Raw genomic sequence first — 25,757 nt, forward strand, 5'->3', positions numbered from 1 at the left:
TATCGAGTCGATCTATCCATGTCCGAATGATCGCGAAGATCTTGGAAACTATGAAAGCTAGAATGTTGGGACTTGGCATGTAGGTTCTTGGGCTTCCTACGCAGCGCATCTTTATTTCGGCAGGGGCCACTCTAACGCCCACAATCGACCATTACACTAAATCCCGTCCAGCGTTCATTTTTTAATATTTTGTTGTTATTATCAATACCCATATACATGGCAAATATATTTCGGCACATTTATTATAAAGTTATAACTAAATAAAAAGAAATATTTTGCAAATTCAATCGAGATTGCCCACCACACGCTGGAAATCAGCTATTTTCACTAATACGCCACTAAGCCGCTAGGGGCGCTATGGGCTAGTTGGTGTTAAAGGCTTGGTGGCGCTTGTTAGCGCTAGGTGGAGCTAGATGTATTTATGAGATGCTGTGATATGGTGCGTTCCATATCAACCCAAGTGCGGCCCACGACTTTCATTAAAAATTACTTTGGTTCAAATATTTATCCTCATACCTATTTTGACAATTATTCCTTTTAAATGTTAGAAAGCTTACTCTAAAACAATTATCTATCTAGCAAACGATAGCCTCGGTTTACATGAATCTAAAGCAGGTCGATAATGGCTAATGGATATAAGGCCATAGATGACCAAGTGACTCGACTATCAGATACCCGTTACTCTATTTGAAATAAAATAAAATTCCAGGCCATTTCGATTACCACACACCACCGATACCAGCGCCACGGAACCTAGTGGTGGGTAGCGGTACCGACGGATATGGCTAGTTCGACTCGGTTAGGGATCCTGATCAAGAATATATATACTTTATTGTATTCCTTCTGTCTGTTACATATTTTCTAAGTAATCTAATATACTCTTTTACTGGGGTGTAAAAAGCCACAGAGCCTGTCTGAAAGACCATTATATTTTTCCCAATTCTTTTCCATGTTTTGATAAGACCTTTTCAAAAGCTATTAAATTTGAAAATAATGTATGTCCCTTATGCTTATCAAACCGCAAACGCAGACCGCATGTATAATTAAGATTCAATTTTGAACTTCGATTTTTTATTTTTTTTTCCAGTAATTTTTCTGAATTTGTTTATGATTTAACTTTACAATAACTTCGAACCGATTTCCATTACAATAAAAGTGTTGCTCATTAATTTGTTTAATAATTCATGTTGTGTTATCAGATTTCTTTCATATTAATATATAGATCTGGAAGCTGTAAAAATCTACTAAGAAAATATATGTACGTAGCATCCAATACATATTTGGTGTGTTATTATTAGGGAATTTAGTCGATGTCCATTTCGAGATCGAGGTCTGTTTATAATAGGTAAATGCTAAGGGGGTGATGGGCGCTGGGTTCAAAATCATGGTTATATTTCTTGTGTGGGGATTGTTTGCCTTCTTTGTCTTTTTTGTGCAGGTTGCAAACCGTTGGTATTTAATAGTACAAATTTGTTATGGTATTCATCATTATCTTACATCATTATGACACAATATATAAAAAAAAATGGTTTTCAAATGATAATGGTAAATAAATCTCTTCAAACCGAAAGTCCATGCTGACGAAATATTTTGGTAAAGTTTAACCGCCATAGCAATAAGTTTTTTACAAATGAAGTACGGATTTAATAAAATGTTTTCAAATATGCTGGACAAGTAAACATTTGTGAGTTATTTTATATAATGTTTCGAATCTGTAAATTGGTATTGAGAATAAATGTTAAGATTTTGTCTTCATATGGCTCAATATCAGTGAGAAATTTATCATACCAACCTTTTTTTTAATTGTCCTTCCAAGGGGCTTATAAAAAATTGTTTTGAAATAAATATTAAAGTTTGCACCTTTTTAAAATTTTTGTGTTTAGCTAGCTAATTTACAATGTATTTTTGGATAATTCTTGCGTGATCCCCTTGATAACTTATCTTTCACACCGCCAAAACACACTGATTTACAAGTTGATGCAAGTTTAACTAACGTTTTCTAGATGGTGTATATTCAATTATTGTTTTTTGTTAGCAGTAAGTTCAGTAGTGGCACAGCGCGTAAATCTTATTAACGTACACAAACACATGCACCCATTTTCAAAACACACACACACACATTCAGTCAAATAAGCCCCAAAAATGTGGGTGAATTTTTTTTCAGATGACATAGCTTGCTCAAAAATTGTTTTTGATTCACATGAATCTTGTACATATTAGTATTCATTTTTTCACGTTTTTGTTATGTTTAGTTTTATATAATTATTTTGACATAGGTTTTAACAAGTTTGCCTTGGCAAAAATTGAAGAAAAATTTGCATCGAAGTATCGAAAAATTTTCTTATAAAATCACATTTTTAGTTTTTTTTTTACGAGGGGCAAACATGTTCTTGGGCTGATCGTTAGAAATTTAACCGAGGGGGCAGCACAATAATAAGTGTATTAAGAAATAAGTTCGGCTCTGATGGAATGACTTCAAAGCTTCTGATCTGAGCCATTCTATTGTAATTCAGAACCAGATATCTGAATATGGTTTTGAATGCAGAGGGATGATATTTCTGTTGGAAGACTTTAGCAAACTAAATGGGAAACCAATTTTATGCTTTCACAATTTTTTTGTTATGTACATATGTATGCACGCGATGCGATGATACTGAGTATCTCAGGACTACAAGACAGTTAAAAATGATTCACGTTTTAAAATTATAATTAAATAACACGATGTACCTTGGCACAACTTGGGAATAAATTTTGACTTTGACAAGATTTAAACTATTTTATTTCAAAAAAAAATTTTTTGAAAGTGATCTCCTTTGCCTTATGAACCCGAAAAGAACAATTTCCATCAACGGTTTTATGTACATAAGCTGTATAATCCATTAATTTTGTATTTAATTTATATAGTTCTACTTTTTTGATGGAAACTCTTGGTTAGTTTTTCTTTAGATTTTTAAAATTCTCTTTTTACATTTTTTCTTTAGCTTCTGTACGTTTTTTTTAATAGTTTGGCGACAAAAGTTCTTAATAATAGAAAATGAATTGTGGCTTTAACTCTTGGTTCTTATATTTACGTTTTCGCTTTTCATTTTAATTATAATTAATTAGTTAAACAACAATAACACGGTGATGTTGAAAAATTTAGCTACGATTAATTTAATTAAAAATATGTATGCATTTTGTTTTTATATTGTAAACTTGTGTGTTCGAATTTCAATTTCGATTTAAGGATTACTTGTGTGAGATCAGGCATCATCTGGGATGATCCTGGCGCCACATACACACACGCTTTCGAGGCCCTTCCTAAGGAGTCGTTTTATAAATAGCTATATATATATATATATATATATCTGTATCTCTATAGTTATATATGTGTATATAGATGCCCCGCACTTTGCTCGTTGGCCTTGGCATCTTGGTATGCTTTCATATAAAATAAACCATTAGCACTGTTTGTCAAATACATAAAGTTGGGCCAATTACCTAAACTACGCCCAGGTTGGTGCTTCGGCAGCGATTGCGAGGATAGGCCACCGGGTGTGGGTGTGAACCAAGCGTGTGCACATTGCCATTGACGAAACGACGCGGTATGAAACAGCAGCATTGGATTTGAATACTATAGAGTCGGAAAACCAGCCTGATTATCTGCCTTTTGGCCTGGCGCCGGGGGCACCATGCTGCGGCCCAGGATTAGGAGTGCAGGTTAGCTCTATCTTTGGCTCGCCTCTTGGCTAACATCGAAAGTTCTACAGGTCCCACATTGGCCGCCTGCGGTATGGCAATAGCTCGAAACGTGGCATCTACAGCTCCCCTCAAAGCCATCGAAATGTGATTCTGTTGCTGCTGTTGGGCGCATAGCGAAAGCTGTAATCCGGGTGCTACCGCATACTCTGTTAGCTGCACGCCATTGGCGAATTGTTCCCGGAGCCAGGCATGATCAAGAATTTGCGCCGCCGTCGGCCGATTCTCCGGCACTATGTGCAGCATCTGGCGCAACAGTTCTTTGGCCGGCACACTGACCAGTGCCCAGCGACTGCTGGTGAAGTCAATGTGTCCCGACCCGATGCGCTTCAGTATCACGTCCGGCGAATCGTTTGGAGTGCTGGCAAAGGGCGTCCGCCCGGATAACATGATGTAAAGGAGCACGCCCAGCGACCAGATGTCGCATGCCAGGTCGTAACCTTGCCGCTTCAAAACCTCGGGCGCCACAAAGTTGGCTGTGTAACAGGGCGTCATGAGAAGTCCGTTGTCTGCGCGCAGCTGTTTGGCGAAGCCTGGATTTAAATCGGAAAGTTAATACTCCACCAGATAGGAATACTCTGAGAGATATAGACTTGCAGTAATGTATCGTATTTTCCTATTTTGTATTACTAACGTGATAATTGTTCAATTTTGGCACACTTATATAATGTAATTTAAAAAAAAAAACTATAGTTTGAAAAAAAAAATTTCAATTTATGTAATAAGCAGCAGGGTTGAGCTATCTAGCTGCACATTTTAATAAATACCTTGGAAGTTGTAAACTTTATTTTACAAAAGCACTAGCTATAATAATAAACCTTAAAACAAAAAGGGTAAACATTTTGTTATAAATTAATAAACAGCAGCTAAAACCATATCATTAAACGAATATTATATTAACTGTGTAAATCCTCTGTATGCGAAGGTAAGTATATTTGCCATTCATTTTCCCGATCGTTCCTATTACAGCTTTATAATAAAGACATCCGATTGATATTAATTTTGATTCGATCTTTCGAAATCTTTAAAAAATGATATAAAAGCAAAAACATAAAAAAAGAAGACTTTTAGGAAAGTTTAATCCTGATAGCTTTAAAACTGAGAGACAAGTTTGCGTAGAAACAGACAGACAGACGAACGGACATGGCTATATCGACTCATCTAGATTTACTGACCAAGAATGTATATGTAAATGTCTCCTTTACTGCGTTGCATACTTCTGACTAAAATATCAGTGCTTGGGTATGAACATTAAACTAAAAAGTAGAAAACCGACTGCAAGTCTATATAAGGAGGATATACCAACGCCTCCTACACTTACCTAAATCGCAGAGCTTCAGGGTTTCGGGAGTCTGTCGCATACTTGCATATATCATATTGGAGGGCTTCAGATCTCGATGGACAACGCCATGTTCATGGAGATATGCTACTGCGGATGCAATCGTCCTTAAAACGGCGCTCGCCTCGCTTTCGCACATCTGACCCACGGCCAGTATGCGATCGAGTAGCTCACCGCCTTTCAGCAACTCCATTACTAGATAAGCGGAGCCCGTATCCTCGTAAACTGAATACAGAGTGACGATATTTGGGTGGTTGCCATACCTTAACATGATCTCTACTTCCTCCCAGCAATCGGCGGACGTGGATGCGGCGGCCACAGCGGCCTTTTCGATTACTTTTACGGCATAATGTTTCTTGGAGGCGCGATGCTCGCACAGCCGGCAAACTGAGAAAGTTCCCCGACCCAGTTCTTGGAGCAGATTATACTCCGCATGGAAGTTTCCAGGAAGAACACCGGGTAAAGTTCGGGGCGCACCCGCCGGAACAGCAGGAATGGGAGCTATATTATGTAGTGGACTGGCACTGGTAGAGCAGCTATTCGAGCCGGCACATTGGCCTTCTAGGAGAACAGGGGCCACAAAGCTAAAGCCACGAAAAATTTCATGTGCAGATGCGGAGATGGGACCACCCGGTGAGTCCCTAGGGGACTTCGAGGTGTACTCCACATCAAAGTAGAAGGCATCGTCACGGCTAACCGCCGGTATAAAAGGCGGACGCACCTGCTTTCGTTCCAATCTCACCCAATCGATAGTAGCGAAAAAGCAGTGCGCCTTGATGTCCAATATTCCTTGGGCACCCGCACCCAAACGATTCTGAGGATTTCTTTTGAAAAGAGCCCGTAGCAGGGACTGCGCCTCTGGTGACAGATTTTCCGGCATGCCCAACTTACTCCTTAGGATTTGGTTCATAGTCTCCTGGCGGGTTTGGCCATGAAAAGGTAAATTCCCTGTAAGCATTTCGTACATGAGCACCCCAAAACTCCACCAATCGGCGGCAAAATCGTGTCCTTTTCGGTTCACAATCTCCGGTGCCATGTATTCCACGGTTCCACAAAAACTGTATGTTTTGGATCCATCTAAAGGCTGCTTGGACAGACCAAAATCCGTCAACGCTATATGGCCATGCTCATCGAGTAGTATATTTTCCGGTTTCAGATCCCTGTAGATGATGCCCAGCGAGTGCAGGTGGTTCATGGCCAGCGCAAGTTCAGCCAGATAAAACTTAACATCCTCTTCGGTAAACATTACTTCTTTGGACAGGCGAGTAAAAAGATCGCCGCCACGAAGGAAATCTAATATCAAGTATAGTTTTCCGGGGGTTTGAAAGGCGTAGTGCAGGCGCACGATGAATGCATGGCCCACGTCAGCCAGGATCTTGCGTTCATTGGTACTCCTCACTCGGTCCTTGACTTTAAGGGTGGCTTTCTTGAGCACCTTCATGGCGTACAGGGTACCCGCATCTTTCCCTATGACCTTGCGCACCAGGAACACCTTGCCAAAACTTCCTTCGCCCAGGACTCGAAGGAGTTCGAATTGCGAGGGATCTGCCTTGTCGTGACCCTCTTTTATGACCTCTTTGAGCTCGAATTCGTTTTCTGTATCATCTAGGGGTTCCGCGTCTTCTGAGCCAGGTGCTCCTCCTCCAACTACCCCTTCTCTTCTTCCTCCCTGGGACTCGGAATCACTCAGCTCCATGAGTTCTGGCGGCGGGCATAGTGTTTGATGCACTGGTTTTTCTCTGGAAGACTCCTGTTCTGCTGCCGGTGAGATGTGATGCTGCTCCAGGGCCGCCTGCAAAGCACATTGCTGTTGCACTTGATGCAGCTGCTGGCGACGCTGCGATGAGGTCACCGTGGTCACCGAGGAGTTGACCCCGCTGCTGCCGCCACCACTCTCCTCGTCCTCGGTGGGCGTGTGCTCCATGGGCGTGACCGCGAGGCTGCTACAGCCGGACGAGGTAATCTGCATGCGCTGTCGTAGCTGCAGGCCCAAACCGCTGCTACTACTGCACTGCTGTTCCGCAATGTTGTTGCTGCTGGTGGAGGACACATGCTGCTGCTGCTGGGGCTGCTGGCGGAGATCCTTCTGGGAATCGGCCAGCGGCATGACTTTGATGGCTGCTGGCGTTGTGGGACTGTTGCTCCTTGTCGTTTGATGTTTTTAACACTGCTGCACCTTTTTAGTCAGCTAGTGCTCCCCTTCTACCTGCTTTTCCTCCTCCTTCGCTCTTCCCCCTCCTTCCGATTTCTCTTTCCTTTTTATTACTTCCGCTGTGTGGGCGTCGCTGCCGACTGCGCTGTTGCTTCTCCGGATTTTCTGCGTTCCGTGCCTTTTACGGCCAACAAGCTGTACTTTCTTAATGCGCCCCCGTTTTGTACACCGTATAATTTGCTATCCGCTTTGTTACACGCACAGCTGTGTTGCTTCTTATCACTATTATTTACACATTAAACAATAAATAAAGTTTTTTAGAGCTGCAAAAAAATCGATGTTAACATCGATATTTTTATTTGACTAAAACCATCGATTCCATTTTCGGTCATCGATGTTTTAGTCAGGTGTGTCACAGAAATCTCTCCCAACCAAATTTCCCGCTAAAACCAATTCACGGTGTTTTTTTGATGAAATATGCGTAAAAGTACATACATGTTTTGCAAGAACAAATTTTCATTTAAAACACCACTTATTAAAAGTATATATTATATGCATACTGCATTTTGTATATTTACACCGCCTTTTATTTTATGATTTTATAAACTAACTAGAAAAACAGCTAAGAACTAGAAAGGCTAAATCCGTCTATCATAAAGCCTAGTACTCAGATCAACGAAAACCGCGAGCTAACCATAGGAGTGAGCGAGAGGCAAACAGGCGGCTAACGCTTTTCGTCGTGTCTGTTTTTCAGCGTGGTACTCAGATGAGCTAATTAAATACCAGAAAAAATACCTGATTTCGCAAGTGAATTGAATTGCAGCGTGCCGAATGTTAAAAATTTAGAAAGTGTATTTATTTGGTAGATCGTATTATAAATTTTCGCCACAAAAGTTGATATCGGAAGTTTTGTTTGTGGAAGGTGCAACCGTTATTAGATTTTGACTTCGTTAAGAGGTGTTTGTGTTTGATATCAGAAGTTGACTTAAACATCAACCATAATACTTTCCCAAAAGCAATAGAATTCAAGTATCTTATATGGAACCGTTTACAACAATTTAAATGATTCCATGACCCTAAAATAGCGTTTAAGTACGCACATACCAAATTTAATGTTACCCAAAGTTGAAGAACCTCAAGGGCTAAACAGTATAAAGATTTACCCAAAATCGCTTTTCAGAAATCAAAAAAGGTAAAAATTCGAAATAAAAAACGTTTGGCCATAGTTTTTAAACGATGGTATTAAGATAAGTAATGTTACGAAGGGGGTATTTAAATATAGTATATAGTATTTAAATACACCTTTCCAATGACATTTGCCACAAGCATGTAGCCTTAGCAATTCACAAGTTACGGGCATACAAAATTGATCTATTTATAGCTGTTTTCCCGCCATTCTAGCGAGTTTTTCCATAAGTGGTAGAACTCAAGATTCTTATATTAAGCTGTTTAACACCCTATAAAATTTCCAGGACCTTAAAATAGAGTTTGGATACGCACAAAAATAGTTCAATGCTCATGCAGTGTTAGATGTTCTTAAATGGTAAATGTGGCCATTTTTGTTGATTAATAACTTTAAAACGTGACTTTTTACAACAATGCTATATATACGCTTTAAAGCTTAAGCCGAAATCGCTAGAGCCGTTTTTGAGAAAAAAAACTGTTGCCTCATCATGTCAAATCGTGTTAGAAAAAAAGACAGTTTTTCAATATACTTTTCTAACGATATATAGCACAAGCTTGTAGCTTTAGTAGTTTATAGCTGTTTTCCCGGCAAGCTAGCGAGTTTTTCCTACAGTGGTAGAACTAAAAGTTCTTATACTAAGCCGTTTAACATCGTCTTAAATTTCCAGGACCCTAAAATATGGTTAGGGAAAAACTAAAATAAAATTTTCATTTTATAAAGTCTGCCAAAATCTTGTTTTGCGTATTACTTAAACGGAACATCGGAACAAATGAGGTGTCATTCGTCGCGTATTTTAAGTGAAGATACAACTGGACTAATAAAGTTGTGCATTTATCCCCAACGGCCCCAACATTTCATATTTTCTAGAGTATCAATTTTACACTTTCACCGCTTTTCTCCCAATCTAATTGATTTCTTTATAGTCTTGGAATGCAATTCTTTTAGTTTTTGCGGCACCTTTTACTTGATATATCACTTACGATCGGACTATCCCAGTAGATTTTCATTTTTTCTTCTGGTGCGCTTCGTCACTACGTGGTCTGCCGTCCACAGTGATAAGTACCTTTTTTGCAGAACCACCAGTAATAAGATCTCCGACGAGCTCGCCATTGGGGAATCGCGGAGCTGGAGGACTTCTTTAGGGAGGATAAAAAAAGGCCGCCCGCTAAGAAACAGCTGGAGGAGCCATTCCTAGCCATTGCCAGGATGCTGGGCGACTTCCAGATACTATTTTGGGCCTACAATGACGCTACGAGAATTTTCACAAGTTTATACCCTATTTACACAGAATATTCACGCTTCAGCAACTTTCGAAATTTCGTTTCAGCGACTTTAAATTCCGTTTGAATGATACCAGACTTTTCTTAACCCATTTAGTACTTATTGAAAATGCCTTTTTTTAACTCTTTTTCCGCGTCTTGAAAACTACAATTTTTTGATGCTTAAAGTTTCTCCAATCAAAACGTGTAGTAACTGCAAAGAATTTTCCAAACATTGTTTTGTTTTTAGAAAGAAATTCAGCATTTTCAATAAGTACTGAATGGGTTAAGAAAAGTCTTGTATCATTCAAACGGAATTTAAATGACCTTTCCATTAATGCCAAAATGCATATGTACATATGTAGTAAGTTCAAATTATGAGTGTAATTACCTTTTGTTTCGGAAATATTTATGCCGATTAGTGTAGTCAAAGAACCGTATGCGAGGAAGGTTTTTTATAAATGCTTAAAAGGGTCCAAACGGTTCCAACTTGTGAAAATTCTCGTGGCGTCACTGTTGGCCCACATTAGTTCCTATTCAATTTTCACTACGATTGCCTTAATGAAAATCTCATCCTTGATCAGGAAACATTGTAGAATGCTGGCGTTCAAATTGTATTCAGTTTTGCGTTTTTTTTTCGGAGCAACTTAATTAGCACGTCCTCTCCCTTCGGATACAGTTTACTTACGCCGATCTGCTGTTCGCTTCAACGCGCTCTATGTGAGCAAGCAACGTGGAAAGCATCAAAAGAAATTTTTTATATAGTTGCTTGAGCCGCAGTACTTTTAAAAATGTAGTTTTCCCTTTTTACAATATTGTTATAAAGACAAAATAAAATATTTCTGACAACAGTTAAACAATTTTTTAAGCGCGGATTAGTGTAATAGCAACTGTACTCACTTTGTGCAAATCTGGAGGGCACATCTATAGACAGAGACGATGCTGGCCACAAAGTGCAGAAAAAGGGTGAAAAACAGACCGAAGGCGGCAGAGACCTCGCTGCTGGCATTGATTAAATTGAACTTAAAGGGATAAAAACTATTAAAACGACTGGCATTGATAGGGAGTTCCAAGTTATACCTGATCGACCTCGTGCTCTGCCATTCTGTTGAGATCCCTGGACAAATTCACTCCGGTCACAGCCAGGGCCAAGGTGCTGCTGGCGATGCAGACCAAACTGAGAGCTAGAAAGGCCGTCTGCGTTTTGCGCATGCTCACTACTCCAAGGGAACCGGTAACGGCAGCTATTAGTCCCGTCCATATGCCGCATCCCGCCAAAGAGAGGGCTGCTTCTCGGACGATCAGGAGCGATCCCAGGGCTACCAGGGAAATGGCCAGGAGCAACTGCAAAGTGCCCAGCACTATTTGTAGTGGAAAGGCCGAGCAACATTCATTACTCGCCTTTCGTTTGCGCCGATCCTTCGAAGAAAGCGATGAAGAGTCACTGGCCCCGCCCCCGCTGCTCTCCTTGTACTTGATTAATTCCGGGGGACAGCGCTGTTTACGACTAATCCTGGAGTCCAAGGTGTTAGATGCACTTTTGGTGGAATTCACCTGCACAAAATAAATATATACATATGATTTGATATTCAATAAGAAAGGAAGCTGACCTTGCAGCCAAAACCATAATAACAAAAATAATTATAGCAGGAAGCGTATAAATACTGCAGATTTGTATATAAATATACACAACAAAATTTTCTTGGTCAAACTGGCCAATGCAAATGATGAATAAAACTATAAACAAGAAAGGAAGCTAGCTTCGGCAAGCCGAAGTTTTTACACCCTTGCAGGTCATTTCTATGTGAGCAATGTATGTACAGAGCTTTCCGATTTTTACAAAACTAAAAAAAAATTACAGATATGTTAAGATAGTGCTACATTTCAATTTACATGTGTATGTTTTGCCGAAAACAACATATAATGATATTTGTATTATTTAGACATTAATTTTTCGATCTTATCTATGACATCCTATCATATGGCTGCTGCAGTCCGATATTTATCAAATTTTATTCTTAGTTCTGAAATATTTAAAAAATTCTATATGCCGGAGAAGAGAATATGATCAAAAATAACGAAGCTATATTTATTTTCCAATTATTTTCCCATCATTTACAATAGCTTACAGCCAAAATGCCCCAAGAATGATTATGGTAGTACCTGATAGAATTAGTCCCCTAGATCACGGAAAGGAAGTCAAAAATATTTTAAATGGATAGGTAAGATTTTTTAAAAAATATTATTTTAAGAAAATGTTGTTGGTATCTCCGTATTTTTAATTATATCGCGAATTGCGCTTTACCAATGCAGGTGATATATGTTATACTTCACAACTATAATGTCACCCTTTAATTTTGCTGTATATATGAATATATTGTTAGCTACAATTCGGCAAACTTTGAAAATTTTTAATTTTTAATAATTTAGTGACTGTAAGAAGTCTGTTATATCGTAAAAGCTCGATTAAATCCGACCGCTAATCGACACGTACACCACTTTAAAGTTACCGTCCATACGAACCAAACAAACCATGTTTGGACAAAATCCATGGTTAAACAAGCAAGGGAACTAATTTCGGCAAGCCAAAGTTTCTATATCCTTCCCGTGGGAGCATTGTATGTACAGAGCTTGCCGTTTTTTAGAAAACTATAAATTAATTACAGAAATCTTAAGATAATATTTCATTTCAATTTACTACAGTATATGTTTACTGATAATAAAATATGACGGTCTTTGTATTATTTTGAGATTAATTATCCAATCGTTCCTATTTTAAATTTTTTTTATAAAAAATTGTTTTGATCTTTAATATGGACGCTATTGAATATAGTTGTTTGATCCGGTTCGATCAGACTTATATACTACCTGCAATATAAAGTTAATATGTCAAAAAACACCAAAGAAATATTTTTATTGGATCATTTATATGGGATCCGGCTCGTTCCGACAATAGAAATAAGACTGTTGGGAAGGTTTCATCCGGATACGCTTAAAGCTGAGAGACTAGTTTGCGTAAAAACGGACAGACGGACGGACTAGCTCTACTCGACTAGTGACGCTGATCAAGAATATATATACTTTCTGTGGTCGGACGTCTCCTTTACTGCGTTGAAAATTGTTGACCGAAATCTTTATACCCTCTTTATGGGTATAAAAATAAACTTGTAGTAATTACAAATAGAACCAACTGGTTCTAACCCCCCGTACACCAAGACTCCTAAGGTAAACACTGAAATATTAAGACTTTACTTAAAAAATATACACATTCTGACAGTCTTCACTATACTAATACGTATCAATATCCATCTACATGCCAAAAATTCTGCAAATCAGACCACCCATTAAAAAGTAATAGGCGAATAGAGGACTTAGCGCTAGGGGGCGCAGTGGCGTGGTGTTCAATTTCAAAATCAGTCGACTTGCTGCTTGCTTGTCTCCATCTTCCTCGCACTCCCCTTAACTAAGTAACGGGTATCTGATAGTCGAAGCCGTCGACTGTAGTGTTTCCTTTTGTTTTACATAGGCTTCGCATAGGCAATTAGAGACGGGCAAAAAAAGAGTCTTGGTCGGGCCATTGAAATTTGTTTGGTAACTATGCTAGTCACAGTTTATTTAATAATAAGTTTAAAAGCAAAAAAATACTTATACAACCTTTTTTTATATTTTCAAACTATTTGCATTGGTCAATTGGACTAAGAACGGGTAAAACATAAGCTACTTCGATTTTATTTGGAGTTATTTTTAGTGTGGATTACCTGGTTGGGTTGCCGCAAGACCATCGCTTCCTCCAGCTGCTGTTTGAATTCCTTGTGCGAAATCAACTTGGGCTTATTATCCTCGTCAAAACTGGCCTTGCCTTTTTCCGTATCCAAGTCCAAGGCTGCGGAAAGAAGATTCAGCGCCGGCGGCTTCTCGTCGTAGACTGGACTCGAATAAATGTGACTCTGGGCATCCTGACGTGCTTGCTCCTGATCCTCCTGCTGTTGCTGCTCTACGTCCCTTTGTAACATACCAATGTGCGAGTTGGTCAGACTTTCTGACCCCGTCGTGCTCATGCTATTTGTGCTTTGCTCGATGTTGGTCACCACCTGGTGCAGCTCCTCGCGATTTAGGCTGCGATCCACAATGGTATCCATGCTCCCCGTGGTGGAATCATGTGAGTCTATGGTGCGGGCCGGCGATGCCGAGTGGCGACCATTGAAATCCCCGCCACCTGACTGTTGATTACTGGTTTCGATCATTGTTGCTGATTCGCTAAGATGATTGGGTTATGGCCACTGGTTTATTAACAAGCTGCATTCAGAAGAGATATACACTTATTTATTATCATGAATGTGATAATACTATAAATATTTTTGTAAAAATAAGATAAATAATAAATAACACTAGTTTACAAAATAATAAATTAAAAATGCTCCAAAAAGTATGATGGTAGTTCCCGGGTAGAGTTGGACCCTAAGATCAAAAACAAGAGAAAACGCAATAGTCGATGGCCGGACTATTAGATACCCGTTAGTCAGCTAAAAGGAGAGAGGGATGGAGATATGCTTGCAGCAAAGCCCATAGCTTTATAGCTATAATGTCACCCTTTAGTTTTGGCGAATAAATTAATACATTATGTATTGTGAGCTACAACTCCGCAAACTTTGCAAATGCGGAAATTTTAAAACTTTAGCGACTCAAAGACGTTTGTTGGTATCGTAAAAACTCAAATAGAGACGTGTACCATTTAAAAGTTACCGCCCAAACGAACCAAAAACGCCATATTTGGACAAAATCCATAATAATATGCCGGTAACAGATTGCGCCTCAAATTTGAATTTCGGAATTGATGAAGGAATTATTCCTTAGGCAGTGTGAAAGTTTTGTTTTTAACGTTGTTAAAAATATATATATAAGCTATTTTAGCAAATAAACATATATGAATTACGAACACTAATGTTTTACACAATTTTCGGTATCTGTATTTTTAATTAACATTATTCATTTTATAATTGTTGTTATGTGCTTGTGTTTATTTGTTTCAATAGTTTTAATCAATTATTCTAGAAATTCTAACAGGACCTACCATCATTCTTCTTGGATAATTTTGGCTGTAAACTGGTGTAATCTTGCCGAAGTAAGCATCCGTCCCAGACGTTTTACATCATAAGAATCACAACGGGACATTTTGATACACGGAAAGAAACCAATAAATTTTTATGGTATCCTTCTGTTTAGGAGAATTTATATCAAAAATTCATGGAGCCCCTGCTAGTCATACTTGTGTTTTCCCCGGAGTACACAATATAGGGCATATAAATAATCAAAATAAAAAGCGAGTTATGTATTAAGCTTATAGCTTTGGTTGTAATAAAATGTAATATTATGTACAGTTTACAGGAAACAATTTTTCCGTTTACTTTGATTCGGAACCCAATCCAATGCCTATAAATTATTGCGTCGTTATTATGGCGTTTTAAATCTTAATCAACTTTAATTATCGCAGGCGTTACTTTATCTGCCCTTTTTTAAGAGCTTTGAGACTAAAGTTTGACTTTTCTATCTCACTGAAATTTTGAAGAGTAGATATCCCACCTTCATCTCAAACTAAAAAAACGCACGAAAAGGTAAAGTTTAAAGCCTTAATTTATTTTAACAGGCGGACAAGGTAACGGCCGTAAGTTTTTAACAATCACTGCATTTAAAGTGAGCATATTTGTGTTTAAGATGCCATGTCTTATACGTGGATAAGCTAATCGACACCGAATACTCTGCAGGCATAGAAGGTTCGTTACTTTACTTGGCGTTTACACTTTTGAAAGACACTAACTTATCTCTTATTATCCACCGATCGATCGCTTATGGCCATTCATCGACTGATTGATGTTTTGAGCCACAATTTGGTGACATAATTAGCGCAATAATCGTTTGTTCTCCGCCCGCTACTAATCCACTTATAAAACCTACTTAGAATTGGATCCAACATCAACGTGTGTAAACCGGCTCGTATCGCCAGTGTTCTGCAATGGAACACCTTGACATTTGTATTGTGCTGGCCTGTTGTCATTGTTTTTTGTTTCTGCGAACCGGTTCACACTTTGTTGGCAATTAAACAAAAACTGAAACTGAACCCGAAAAAAACAAACTGAAATCGAAAGGCAAAAAAAATCTAAATCGAGATAATCGCTCATGGCAGGCAAAACAGGCAAGGAAGCTAAGCTGAAAATAAAATGTACACTGAAAGTAAAACGTCGCCATTAAAATGTCTTTTTTCTAAATACAAGAACATTACTCGACTATAGCGTTCATCCTTGTTATACCCTTGCAGAGGGTATTATGATTTCAGTCAGAAGTTTGCAATGCAGTGAAGGAGACGTTTCCGACCCCATAAAGTATATATATTCTTGATCAGAATCACTAGACGAATCGATCTAGCCATGCCCGTCTGTCCGTCTGTCCTTCTGTCCGTCCGTTTCTACGCAAACTAGTCTCTCAGTTTTAAAGCTATCGGGCTAAAAACTTTCTCAAAATTTTTTTTTCTTGTGCAGGTAGTATATAAGTTGTAACCAGCCGGATCGGACAACTATATCTTATAGCTCCAATAGGAATAATCGGGAAAAAATTTTAAAAACTACCCTCCTTGCTTTTTTTTTCTTTCTATCTATAGGTACATATTAACGAAACCAATACATTTCTGCTTCTTCTAGGGGCAAACGCGAATAGGAGCACAATAGAATTCTCTAACCCTAGGGTTTTGGTATATAGTGGACTAATTTTAAGAAAATCATTGGCATCAATATGTAGTCTGCTATTACCTAAATACTAAGAAAGTAATGATTATTTAATTATTTTTAGGTAAGCCATTACCTTAAACTGAAAATTTTGTCTATTTAAAAAGTGTAGGTCATCCGTTCCACTTGTTTCTGGGTGCAGGAAAGCTGGTATTTAGCTTTGTATTTCTCTGTTTGCCTTTGGTATTTTGCCACCTGAAGGCAAACAGCAGTCTTTTTTCCGCCAACAAGCTACAAAGCTTTCCACTGTCACAAGTCCGGTTGATCATTTGTGGCACTTTTCATTTTCACTGTTGCCGCCTAGACAGTAATTAGGCGTAATTGGCCAGTTGCACACCGACAAACGTGTATGCCTCACTATTCAATTAGCACAGGTAAATCGGACGGCAGCCTTCAATTTGGTTTCGAATTACCCTTTCTCTCCTCTAGCCATCAAGTTCCAAAAAATTGAAAATATTTCTATCTATTTAAAGCCAAAAAGGCAAGTGCGGAAAAAATGAATACAAGGTATAACTTTTAAGCTATTAATAACTTAAAATTTTTGTATTAAATCGGCTTTTGAAATCAACATGTATTGGCACCGCCTTTTTTAAATTTTTTCAAATAGATCCATCCTTTCTAAATGGTCCATACAACTCTTTAACTACACTCAGGGAAAAACACCGTGCTAAAAACAAGTACAAACAGCCTTGATTTAAGAAAAATTGCATGCTTAACATTTAAGAACGTTCGTGCTCAAAAAATTCTCATATTGAGCACATTTTGGAGTTTTTATGTCTGCCTACTCTAATAATTCCCAACTGTTTATTCTGAAAGTACTCAGTATATAAGGCGCATAAATTAGACAGTGTTAATGCCCGTGAGCGCCAAGTCGTAAGTAACTTAAAATATTAATATTATTAATATATATCTCGTTTCTTTCGTTTCAGTTTCCAATACTTATTTCTCTTACTAGCATAAAAACAAAACTAATTTTAGTTTCATAATATTTATATATTGATTTAAGAATTATTCATCCTTAAATCATGCCTGCAAATTTCTTACTTTATTATTAAATCGTTCTTGTTTTTAGTCCAAATATGACTTGATTTAAGAATTATTCATACTTGATTGAAGACCGAAAGGTTCTTAAATCTAGTATTTTCGGTCTTGAAAATTCGTGCTCAAAAGTAGTATTTTGTTCTCGCGTTCTGTATTTTCCATGCTTGGCGAAGTTTTGACACCGAAAATACTAGGTTCAAGCACGAAATACTTGATTTTTTTTCTGAGTGTATCTTCTGTCCGCCAACATGTGTTTATACCCGTTATTCGTTGGGTAAAAGGATATATTGTATTCGGGGAAAAGTATTTAACAGGTAGAAGAAAACTTTTCCGATCTTACAAGGCGACGAAATTTTTGAATTTCAGATTCTACACTCAGATAAAAAATCAAGTATTTCGTGCTTGAATCAAGTATTTTCCGTGTCAAAACTTCGCGAAGCATGGAAAATACAAAACCCGAGAACGAAGTACAGCTTTCAAGTACGAATTTTTAAGAAAAGTAAGTTTTTAGAACCTTTCGGTCCACAATCAAGTTTGAATACTTCTTAAATCTAGTAACATTTGTACAATAAAAAAGTACAACTTATCAAGCAAAAAAAAATACGCGTGGAATGACACCTCAACTGTCAAAATCGGATGCTCCGTTCAACAGTAATACGCAGAACAAGATTTTCGGGGTCCTCTTAAAATGAAAATTTTATTTTGTTTGTCAGTTTCGCAAAATTGTCCCAAAACGTTATTTTAGAGTCCTAGAGTTCCTAGAGTTTAGAGTTCTAGAGGGTGTTAAACAGCTCAATATAAGAAACATAAGTTCTACCACTTTTGGAAAAACTAGCTAGTTTGGCGAGTAAACAGCTATAAATAGCTAAACTTTGTATATATTTTTGCTATACGTCGTTAGAAAGGTATTTCGAAATACTATGTACGCTTTTTTAACACGATTTGTCTAAATACCACCGTTTAAAAACTATGGTCCAAAGTTTTTTTTTATTTAGATTTTTTTTTGCCTTTTCCTGATTTCTCAAAAACGGCTCTAACGATTTCAAATAAAATTTTAAGGTGTATAGCCCTTGAGATTCGTCAAATTTTGGCATACGACACATCCTTGTAAAAATACCCTTGTCCAAGTTATTAATCAACAAAAATGGCAAAAAACTGCCTGAGCATTGACGTTTTATGTGCGTATCCAAACTCTTTTTGAAGGTCCTGGAAACTTAAGATGAGCTTAACAGAAGAAACTTGAATTCCACCACTTTTGGAAAAACTCGTTAGTTTGGCAGAAATACAGCTATAAATACCAGCAACTTGTAAACTACCAAAGCTAAAGGGTTGTGCTATATACCGTAAAAAGGAATTTCGAAATACTTAGTACACTTTTCGATATGACTTTTATTCCTTCTATCCGTTTACACTGTGAAAAATCTTCAAGTGTGCGCTGCACAGAATTGCATGCGAAATCCCAACCTTTACAGCGGAATAAAAGTAAAAACACCATTGCATTAATTTTCAATTAAGGCATTTGCGATTATATTAAAATGAATATTAAATTGAAATTGAATTGAAATAGAAATAAGGAGTATCTTTATTATACAGCGGAAACTGCGCAATGGGAATATAGAATGAGTCCTCCTGGTTTACGGGCTGAATGCTGGCATCTTTAATAATGTTTTTATAATTCGAAAACAATTTCTAATATGTTTAACGTATGCAATTACTACACTGGTAGAAAAAACGCGAAGTGAAATCAAATATATTTTTATTTGATTTTTTTACTCCCATTCATAGTCATATAAAATATTAAAACCTTTCATTTAAATAAAAAAACATATTTAAGCCGTATGTCAAATATGTAAGTATTCAATTCAAAGTGATTTTTATTTAAAACAAGTTAGTCACATTCAAATTCAATGTGGCCATCTTGGTTTTAACTATTATAAAAAGTAGTTCAATTCATAGTATATTTGATGGTTTTTTATATTTCGAGTAAATACTTTTTCAATTTGTTCGGAATATTTACTCTTTTATTTTGAATATAGAACGTTTTCAAAATTTTTATTTGACCAAATAATTGTAAATTATAAATCAAATTACATATGTATGTAAATGTATTAAGTTTGTGACTCATATACACAACATAATTTAAATTATTAGTAATTTGCAAAAGAAAAAAAAGCTTTAATATTTAAAGAAAAGGGTTTAAGTTACGGCTGCCCATCCACCGGCAGCCTCTTTCTTTTTCCATGACAATTATCATAAGATTTGGCTTTGAAGTTTACTCCTAAAAATACAAAAACATGCTTAGCCAAAGAAAAAAAGTGCGTGCATTGTAAATGCTGGGCCGTAACCAAAAACTAAAACCACCCTGCAAGCAATTTCTATCGCGGAAGGCACTATTAAGTGACTTCTAGAAGATGAAAACGATCGTCCGCGATATCGCATTCGGATCGCGGAAGTGACTCCCGTCGGGAAGAAATGTGCAACTTCGGCGACACTTCTCGAACTCACTTCTGCGTTACTTCTGGAAGTGTCGCCGAAGTCACTTCTAGAAGTGTCGCCGAAGTGGCACATTTCTTCCCGACGGGAGTCACTTCCGCGATCCGATTGCGATATCGCCAAAGTAACTTCTGGAAGTGTCGCCGAAGTAATTCCTAGAAGTGTCGCCGAAGTGGCACATTTCTTCCCGACGGAAGACACTTCCGCGATCCGAATGCGATATCGCCGAAGTAACTTCTGGAAGTGTCGCTGTAGTCACTTATGGAAGTCACTCAAAAGTGACTTTACATATGCTTGTAGAAGATACCTAGAAGAGTCTTTTCCAATTGGAAAATCTTGAATAAAAACATATTTTTTTTATTTTTAATATTTTTCATTTATTTTTTGATTACGTGCTTTGTCCGCTTGTATACACGGTGCCTGGCATGTAGGAAATATTGCTGAACACTGTTATTTAGGTCCAGCTCCGTCGACATAAGAAATTTATTAATAACCATTTCTAAAAGAAACAGAAACAAAAATTGTTTTTTGTTCAAAGTAAAAATAAAGTAAAATTCATTACCTTTTACAATGAAATATGTTGAGAATCGTTGGATGCTGGGTTTCTCCGCAGTTACACGCCAAGTAGTGTCCACAGCTAGCTTGTCCTTAAAAAGGTTTAAATAATCGTACAGCTCACGTTAAGCACGTAATTTCGCACGCTTTGTTGGGGGTACATTTAAATATGTTAAGCAATTAAAAACATTTAGAAAAAAACAAAGCTATATTTTTAAAACGCACAAATTTGATACAAAACCGCACTGTCCGCAGACAAATCACGCAACGAAATGACGCTCGGGCGAAAAATAACGGCGTGGGTCAAAAGGAAGACCCAAAAAATTTTCAGAAAAAAAGGGGTAACGGAAAATTACCGCGACCTCTTTTTATCGCGTGTTTTACTCACTACTATCGTCTTTCTATCGCGCAGAAGTGTTTCAGAAGTTACTTCTACGCGATCCCGACCCTTTTTGTTTTTGTAAAATGTGTACTATCGCCTTTCTATCGTCCAGAAGTGACTTGGAAGTTACTTCTACGCGATATATGTATATTTTGTTTTTGTAAAATGTGTTCTATCGCGTTTCTATCGCGCAGAAGTTACTAAGAAGTGACTTCTGGACGACAGGCGATAGAAATATCCCTGCAAGCAAAAGGGCGATATTTCTATCGCCTGTCGTCCAGAAGTCACTTCTTAGTAACTTCTGCGCGATAGAAACGCGATAGAACACATTTTACAAAAACAAAATATACATGTATCGCGAAGAAGTAACTTCTGAGTCACTTCTGCGCGATAGAAAGGCGATAGTACAGATTTTACAAAAACAAAATATACATGTATCGCGAAGAAGTAACTTCTGAGTCACTTCTGGACGATAGAAAGGCGACAGTACACATTTTACAAAAACAAAAAGGGTCGGGATCGCGAAGAAGTAACTTCTGAGACACTTCTGCGCGATAGAAAGACGATAGTAGTGAGTAAAGCACGCGATAAAAAGAGGTCGCGGTAATTTTCCGTTACCCCTTTTTTTCAGAAAATTTTTTGGGTCCTCCTTTTGACCCACGCCGTTATTTTTCGCCCGAGCGTCATTTCGTTGCGTGATTTGTCTGTGGACAGTGCGGTTTTGTATCAAATTTGTGCGTTTTAAAAATATAGCTTTGTTTTTTTCTAAATGTTTTTAATTGCGTGCGAAATTACGTGCTTATCGTGAGATGTACGAATATGTAAACCTTTATTCGGACAAGCTAGCTGTGGACATTACTTGGTGTGTAACTGCGGAGAAACCCAGCATCCAACGATTCTCAACATATTTCATTGTAAAAGGTAATGTCTTCTAGTTCATTTTTACTTAGAGTGAACAAAAAACAATTTTGGTTTCTGTTTCTTTTAGAAATGGTTATACGTAAATTTCTTATGTCGACGGAGCTGGACCTAAATAACATTGTTCAGCAAAATTTCCTACATGACATGGACCGTGTATACAAGCGGACAAAGCACGTATACAAGAAATAAATGCAAAATATTAAAAGTAAAAAAAAATATGTTTTTATTCAAGATTTTCCAATTGGGAAAGACTCTTCTAGGTATCTTCTACAAGCATATGTAAAGTCACTTTTGAGTGACTTCCATAAGTGACTTCGGCGACACTTCCAGAAGTTACTTCGGCGATATCGCATTCGGATCGCGGGAGTGACTCCCTTCGGGAAGAAATGTGCCACTTCGGCGACACTTCTAGGAGTGACTTCGGCGACACTTCCAGAAGTGACTTCGGCGATATCGCATTCGGATCGCGGAAGTCACTCCCGTCGGGAAGAAATGTGCCACTTCGGCGACACTTCTAGGAGTGACTTCGGCGACACTTTCAGAAGTGACTTCGGCGATATCGCATTCGGATCGCGGAAGTGACTCCCTTCGGGAAGAAATGTGCCACTTCGGCGACACTTCTAGGAGTGACTTCGGCGACACTTCCAGAAGTGACTTCGGCGATATCGCATTCGGATCGCGGAAGTGACTCCCGTCGGGAAGAAATGTGCCACTTCGGCGACACTTCTAGGAGTGACTTCGGCGACACTTTCAGAAGTGACTTCGGCGATATCGCATTCGGATCGCGGAAGTGACTCCCGTCGGGAAGAAATGTGCCACTTCGGCGACACTTCTCGGAGTCACTTCGGCGTCACTTCCAGAAGTGACTTCGGCGACACTTCCAGAAGTGTCGCCGAAGTGGCACATTTCTTCCCGACGGGAGTCACTTCCGCGATCCGAATGCGATATCGCGGACGATCGTTTTCATCTTCTACCCTGCAAGCATTTTCTATCGCGGAAGGCACTATTAAGTGACTTCTAGAAGATGAAAACGATCGTCCGCGATATCGCATTCGGATCGCGGAAGTGACTCCCGTCGGGAAGAAATGTGCCACTTCGGCGACACTTCTGGAAGTGTCGCCGAAGTCACTTCTGGAAGTGACGCCGAAGTGACTCCGAGAAGTGTCGCCGAAGTGGCACATTTCTTCCCGACGGGAGTCACTTCCGCGATCCGAATACGATATCGCCGAAGTCACTTCTGGAAGTGTCGCCGAAGTCACTCCTAGAAGTGTCGCCGAAGTGGCACATTTCTTCCCGAAGGGAGTCACTCCCGCGATCCGAATGCGATATCGCCGAAGTAACTTCTGGAAGTGTCGCCGAAGTCACTTATGGAAGTCACTCAAAAGTGACTTTACATATGCTTGTAGAAGATACCTAGAAGAGTCTTTCCCAATTGGAAAATCTTGAATAAAAACATATTTTTTTTTACTTTTAATATTTTGCATTTATTTTTTGTATACGTGCTTTGTCCGCTTGTATACACGGTCCATGGCATGTAGGAAATTTTGCTGAACAATGTTATTTAGGTCCAGCTTCGTCGACATAAGAAATTTACTTATAACCATTTCTAAAAGAAACAGAAACCAAAATTGTTTTTTGTTCACTCTAAGTAAAAATGAACTAGAAGACATTACCTTTTACAATGAAATATGTTGAGAATCGTTGGATGCTGGGTTTCTCCGCAGTTACACACCAAGTAATGTCCACAGCTAGCTTGTCGAATAAAGGTTTACATATTCGTACATGTCACGATAAGCACGTAATTTCGCACGCAATTAAAAACAATTAAAAACATTTAGAAAAAAACAAAGGTATATTTTTAAAACGCACAAATTTGATACAAAACCGCACTGTTCACAGACAAATCACGCAACGAAATGACGCTCGGGCGAAAAATAACGGCGTGGGTCAAAAGGAAGACCCAAAAAATTTTCTGAAAAAAAGGGGTAACGGAAAATTACCGCGACCTCTTTTTATCGCGTGTTTTACTCACTACTATCGTCTTTCTATCGCGCAGAAGTGTCTCAGAAGTTACTTCTTCGCGATCCCGACCCTTTTTGTTTTTGTAAAATGTGTACTATCGTCTTTCTATCGTCCAGAAGTGACTTGGAAGTTACTTCTTCGCGATACATGTATATTTTGTTTTTGTAAAATTTGTTCTATCGCGTTTCTATCGCGCAGAAGTTACTAAGAAGTGACTTCTGGACGACAGGCGATAGAAATATCGCCCTTTTGCTTGCAGGGTAGAAGTCACTTAATAGTGCCTTCCGCGATAGAAAATGCTTGCAGGGATCGCCCTTTTGCTTGCAGGGTTTGCACACATGCATATGTATGTATGTATATACGAAATATTTTGACACCGCTTTGTAGCGAATTCCGCGATCACTTCGAAGCAAGCGGTTCTCCTGATCGGATGTAAAAGTGATTAATAGAGCTCGATAGACAAGTGTTCATTTAAGTGTAATAAAAAAGTGAAAAGTACAGAAAAAAGGTGAGTCAAATAAAAATACAATAATTACTTAATATTAAGGCATGTGCATGTCCACGTTTTTTTTGTCGCATTTTTCCTTTTTGAGTTTCTTCTTTGTTGTGCGCGTTATTATTTCGTGATAATTTAGATAATACATTTGAAGAAATTAAAACTTAAAAGAGCATTACATTTAAAACAAAAAAAGACATACGGTTGTGTAATAAACATGAAGTGGATAAAAAATACGCTAAAAAAATGATGAATATGAAAGGAAATTAAGTGAAAACCCGCGCAAACTAGATAAAAGGAGTAGAATGCACGAGAAGGAAAACACTAAAAGGGCGCAAAAAAGACGCTTTACTGCCGTTGCATTAATGCATTCGGCTCTGTGGCGTCGCAGTCGTTTCACCTATTTCTTTATAATATTTTTTTCTTCTTTCACGTGATATTTCTCTAAATCTAACTAATTTTGAAATTTTTAAAAAATAAAATCGAAATAAATTTAAACAATATTTTGGTCTTATTTAAATCCCTTTATATAAAAAAACCTACTCGAAACTTATTATAAAACTACTTAACTTTTTCTTATAGATACAAATTTATTTCAACATATTGTACCCTGAGAAAGAAGCAATTTTATCTAGTAAATGGGACACATTTAAGGAAAAGGTTTTTTGCTTTTACGAAGAGCAAATACAAAACAAAGAGCGACTCAAACTATTAAAGACAGTTCAGAAAACTGTATCACTTGGTAATGTATAATTTTTTTTACATTTCTAAATTTTATCTTATAGTAAGCTTGACTTTTTCTAAATTATGCCATTACCAAAAATCGAACAACATATTCTTATTCACAGATTACAAGGACGTCATTTACACTGTATTGCTCACATCTGTCATCTTAAATAATTCGTGGACCGTCATTAAAGGAACCAACAAGCGAAAGAAATTATCACTACTGGGACTCGCAGGAAAGTTTTGTACGCACATGCAGGCGTACGAATGTGGCAAAACACAAAAATGTGTGATTATAAAAAACATTGAACGCTTTACTAGCTGCTCTATGCATACATATGTATCATATAAATTTTATGAGTTACGTTAAGTACAAATGTATTTAAAACAAAAGTAATGATGACGTGTTAGCATGGTAAAAAATAGAGTTTAAGCAGAGCAATTGGTTGAATTATATGTTTACGTTTATTTTCAATAAAAACACATACTTATTTGGGTCTTTATTAAATATAAATCACGCTTGTTTTAAACTACAGATTGGTTTAAATTGAATATGCACCATAATAGTATGGTTTAAATAATACATTTAAATCAAACATAAAGTACAGTTCTTTTAACGGGGATTATATTTAATTTAAATACAATTTGTATTTATATTAAAGTTAATCCCA

The 25,757-nt window shown here is 37.8% G+C and overlaps 2 protein-coding genes and 1 long non-coding RNA gene across 5 annotated transcripts in view; 1 reads left to right on the top strand and 2 right to left on the bottom strand.

Moving 5' to 3' along the window:
* The window catches only part of LOC119558095, a 57,933-nt gene that overhangs the window by 18,566 nt on the left and 13,610 nt on the right, over positions 1-25,757 (bottom strand). The window contains exons 1-3 of one of the 2 annotated variants that reach the window (XM_037871307.1): positions 13,433-13,918; positions 10,755-11,228; positions 10,575-10,696 (exon numbers count right to left, since the gene is read on the bottom strand). In XM_037871307.1, the coding sequence (XP_037727235.1) occupies positions 10,575-10,696; positions 10,755-11,228; positions 13,433-13,918 (1,082 nt within the window). Of the gene's footprint in view, positions 1-10,574; positions 10,697-10,754; positions 11,229-13,432; positions 13,971-25,757 lie in introns of those variants that run through there. The other variant, XM_037871306.1, reaches the window with a different exon arrangement.
* LOC119558093 (ribosomal protein S6 kinase 2 beta) lies at positions 1,061-7,184 on the bottom strand. 2 transcript variants are annotated; one of them, XR_005220159.1, is made up of 3 exons: positions 5,060-7,184; positions 3,481-4,271; positions 1,061-3,420 (listed from the first exon to the last, which is right to left on the bottom strand). XR_005220159.1 is itself a non-coding variant. In XM_037871304.1 (2 exons), exons 1-2 carry the CDS (start codon positions 7,182-7,184, stop codon positions 3,688-3,690), a joined length of 2,709 nt encoding a protein of 902 aa, XP_037727232.1. In that variant the 3' UTR covers positions 1,061-3,687. The 2 variants fall into 2 exon arrangements, 1 of the variants encoding a protein (XP_037727232.1); XM_037871304.1 differs by having other exon boundaries at positions 1,061-4,271.
* Positions 24,284-25,577, top strand: LOC119558096. The gene is made up of 3 exons (XR_005220161.1): positions 24,284-24,372; positions 24,943-25,102; positions 25,209-25,577. It is a non-coding gene; the product is annotated as an uncharacterized LOC119558096 (long non-coding RNA).

The sequence above is a fragment of the Drosophila subpulchrella genome, chromosome X (assembly GCF_014743375.2).
Source record: "Drosophila subpulchrella strain 33 F10 #4 breed RU33 chromosome X, RU_Dsub_v1.1 Primary Assembly, whole genome shotgun sequence".
Classification (NCBI taxonomy): Eukaryota; Metazoa; Arthropoda; class Insecta; order Diptera; family Drosophilidae; genus Drosophila; species Drosophila subpulchrella.

Coding starts and splice junctions, on each gene's coding strand:
- LOC119558093 (XM_037871304.1), bottom strand. CDS start 7,184: ATGCCGCTGGCCGATTCCCAGAAGGATCTCCGCCAGCAGCCCCAGCAG. Junction 4,272..5,059: donor CCTGAAGCTCTGCGATTTAG/GTAAGTGTAGGA, acceptor ATTTAAATCCAG/GCTTCGCCAAACAGCTGCGC.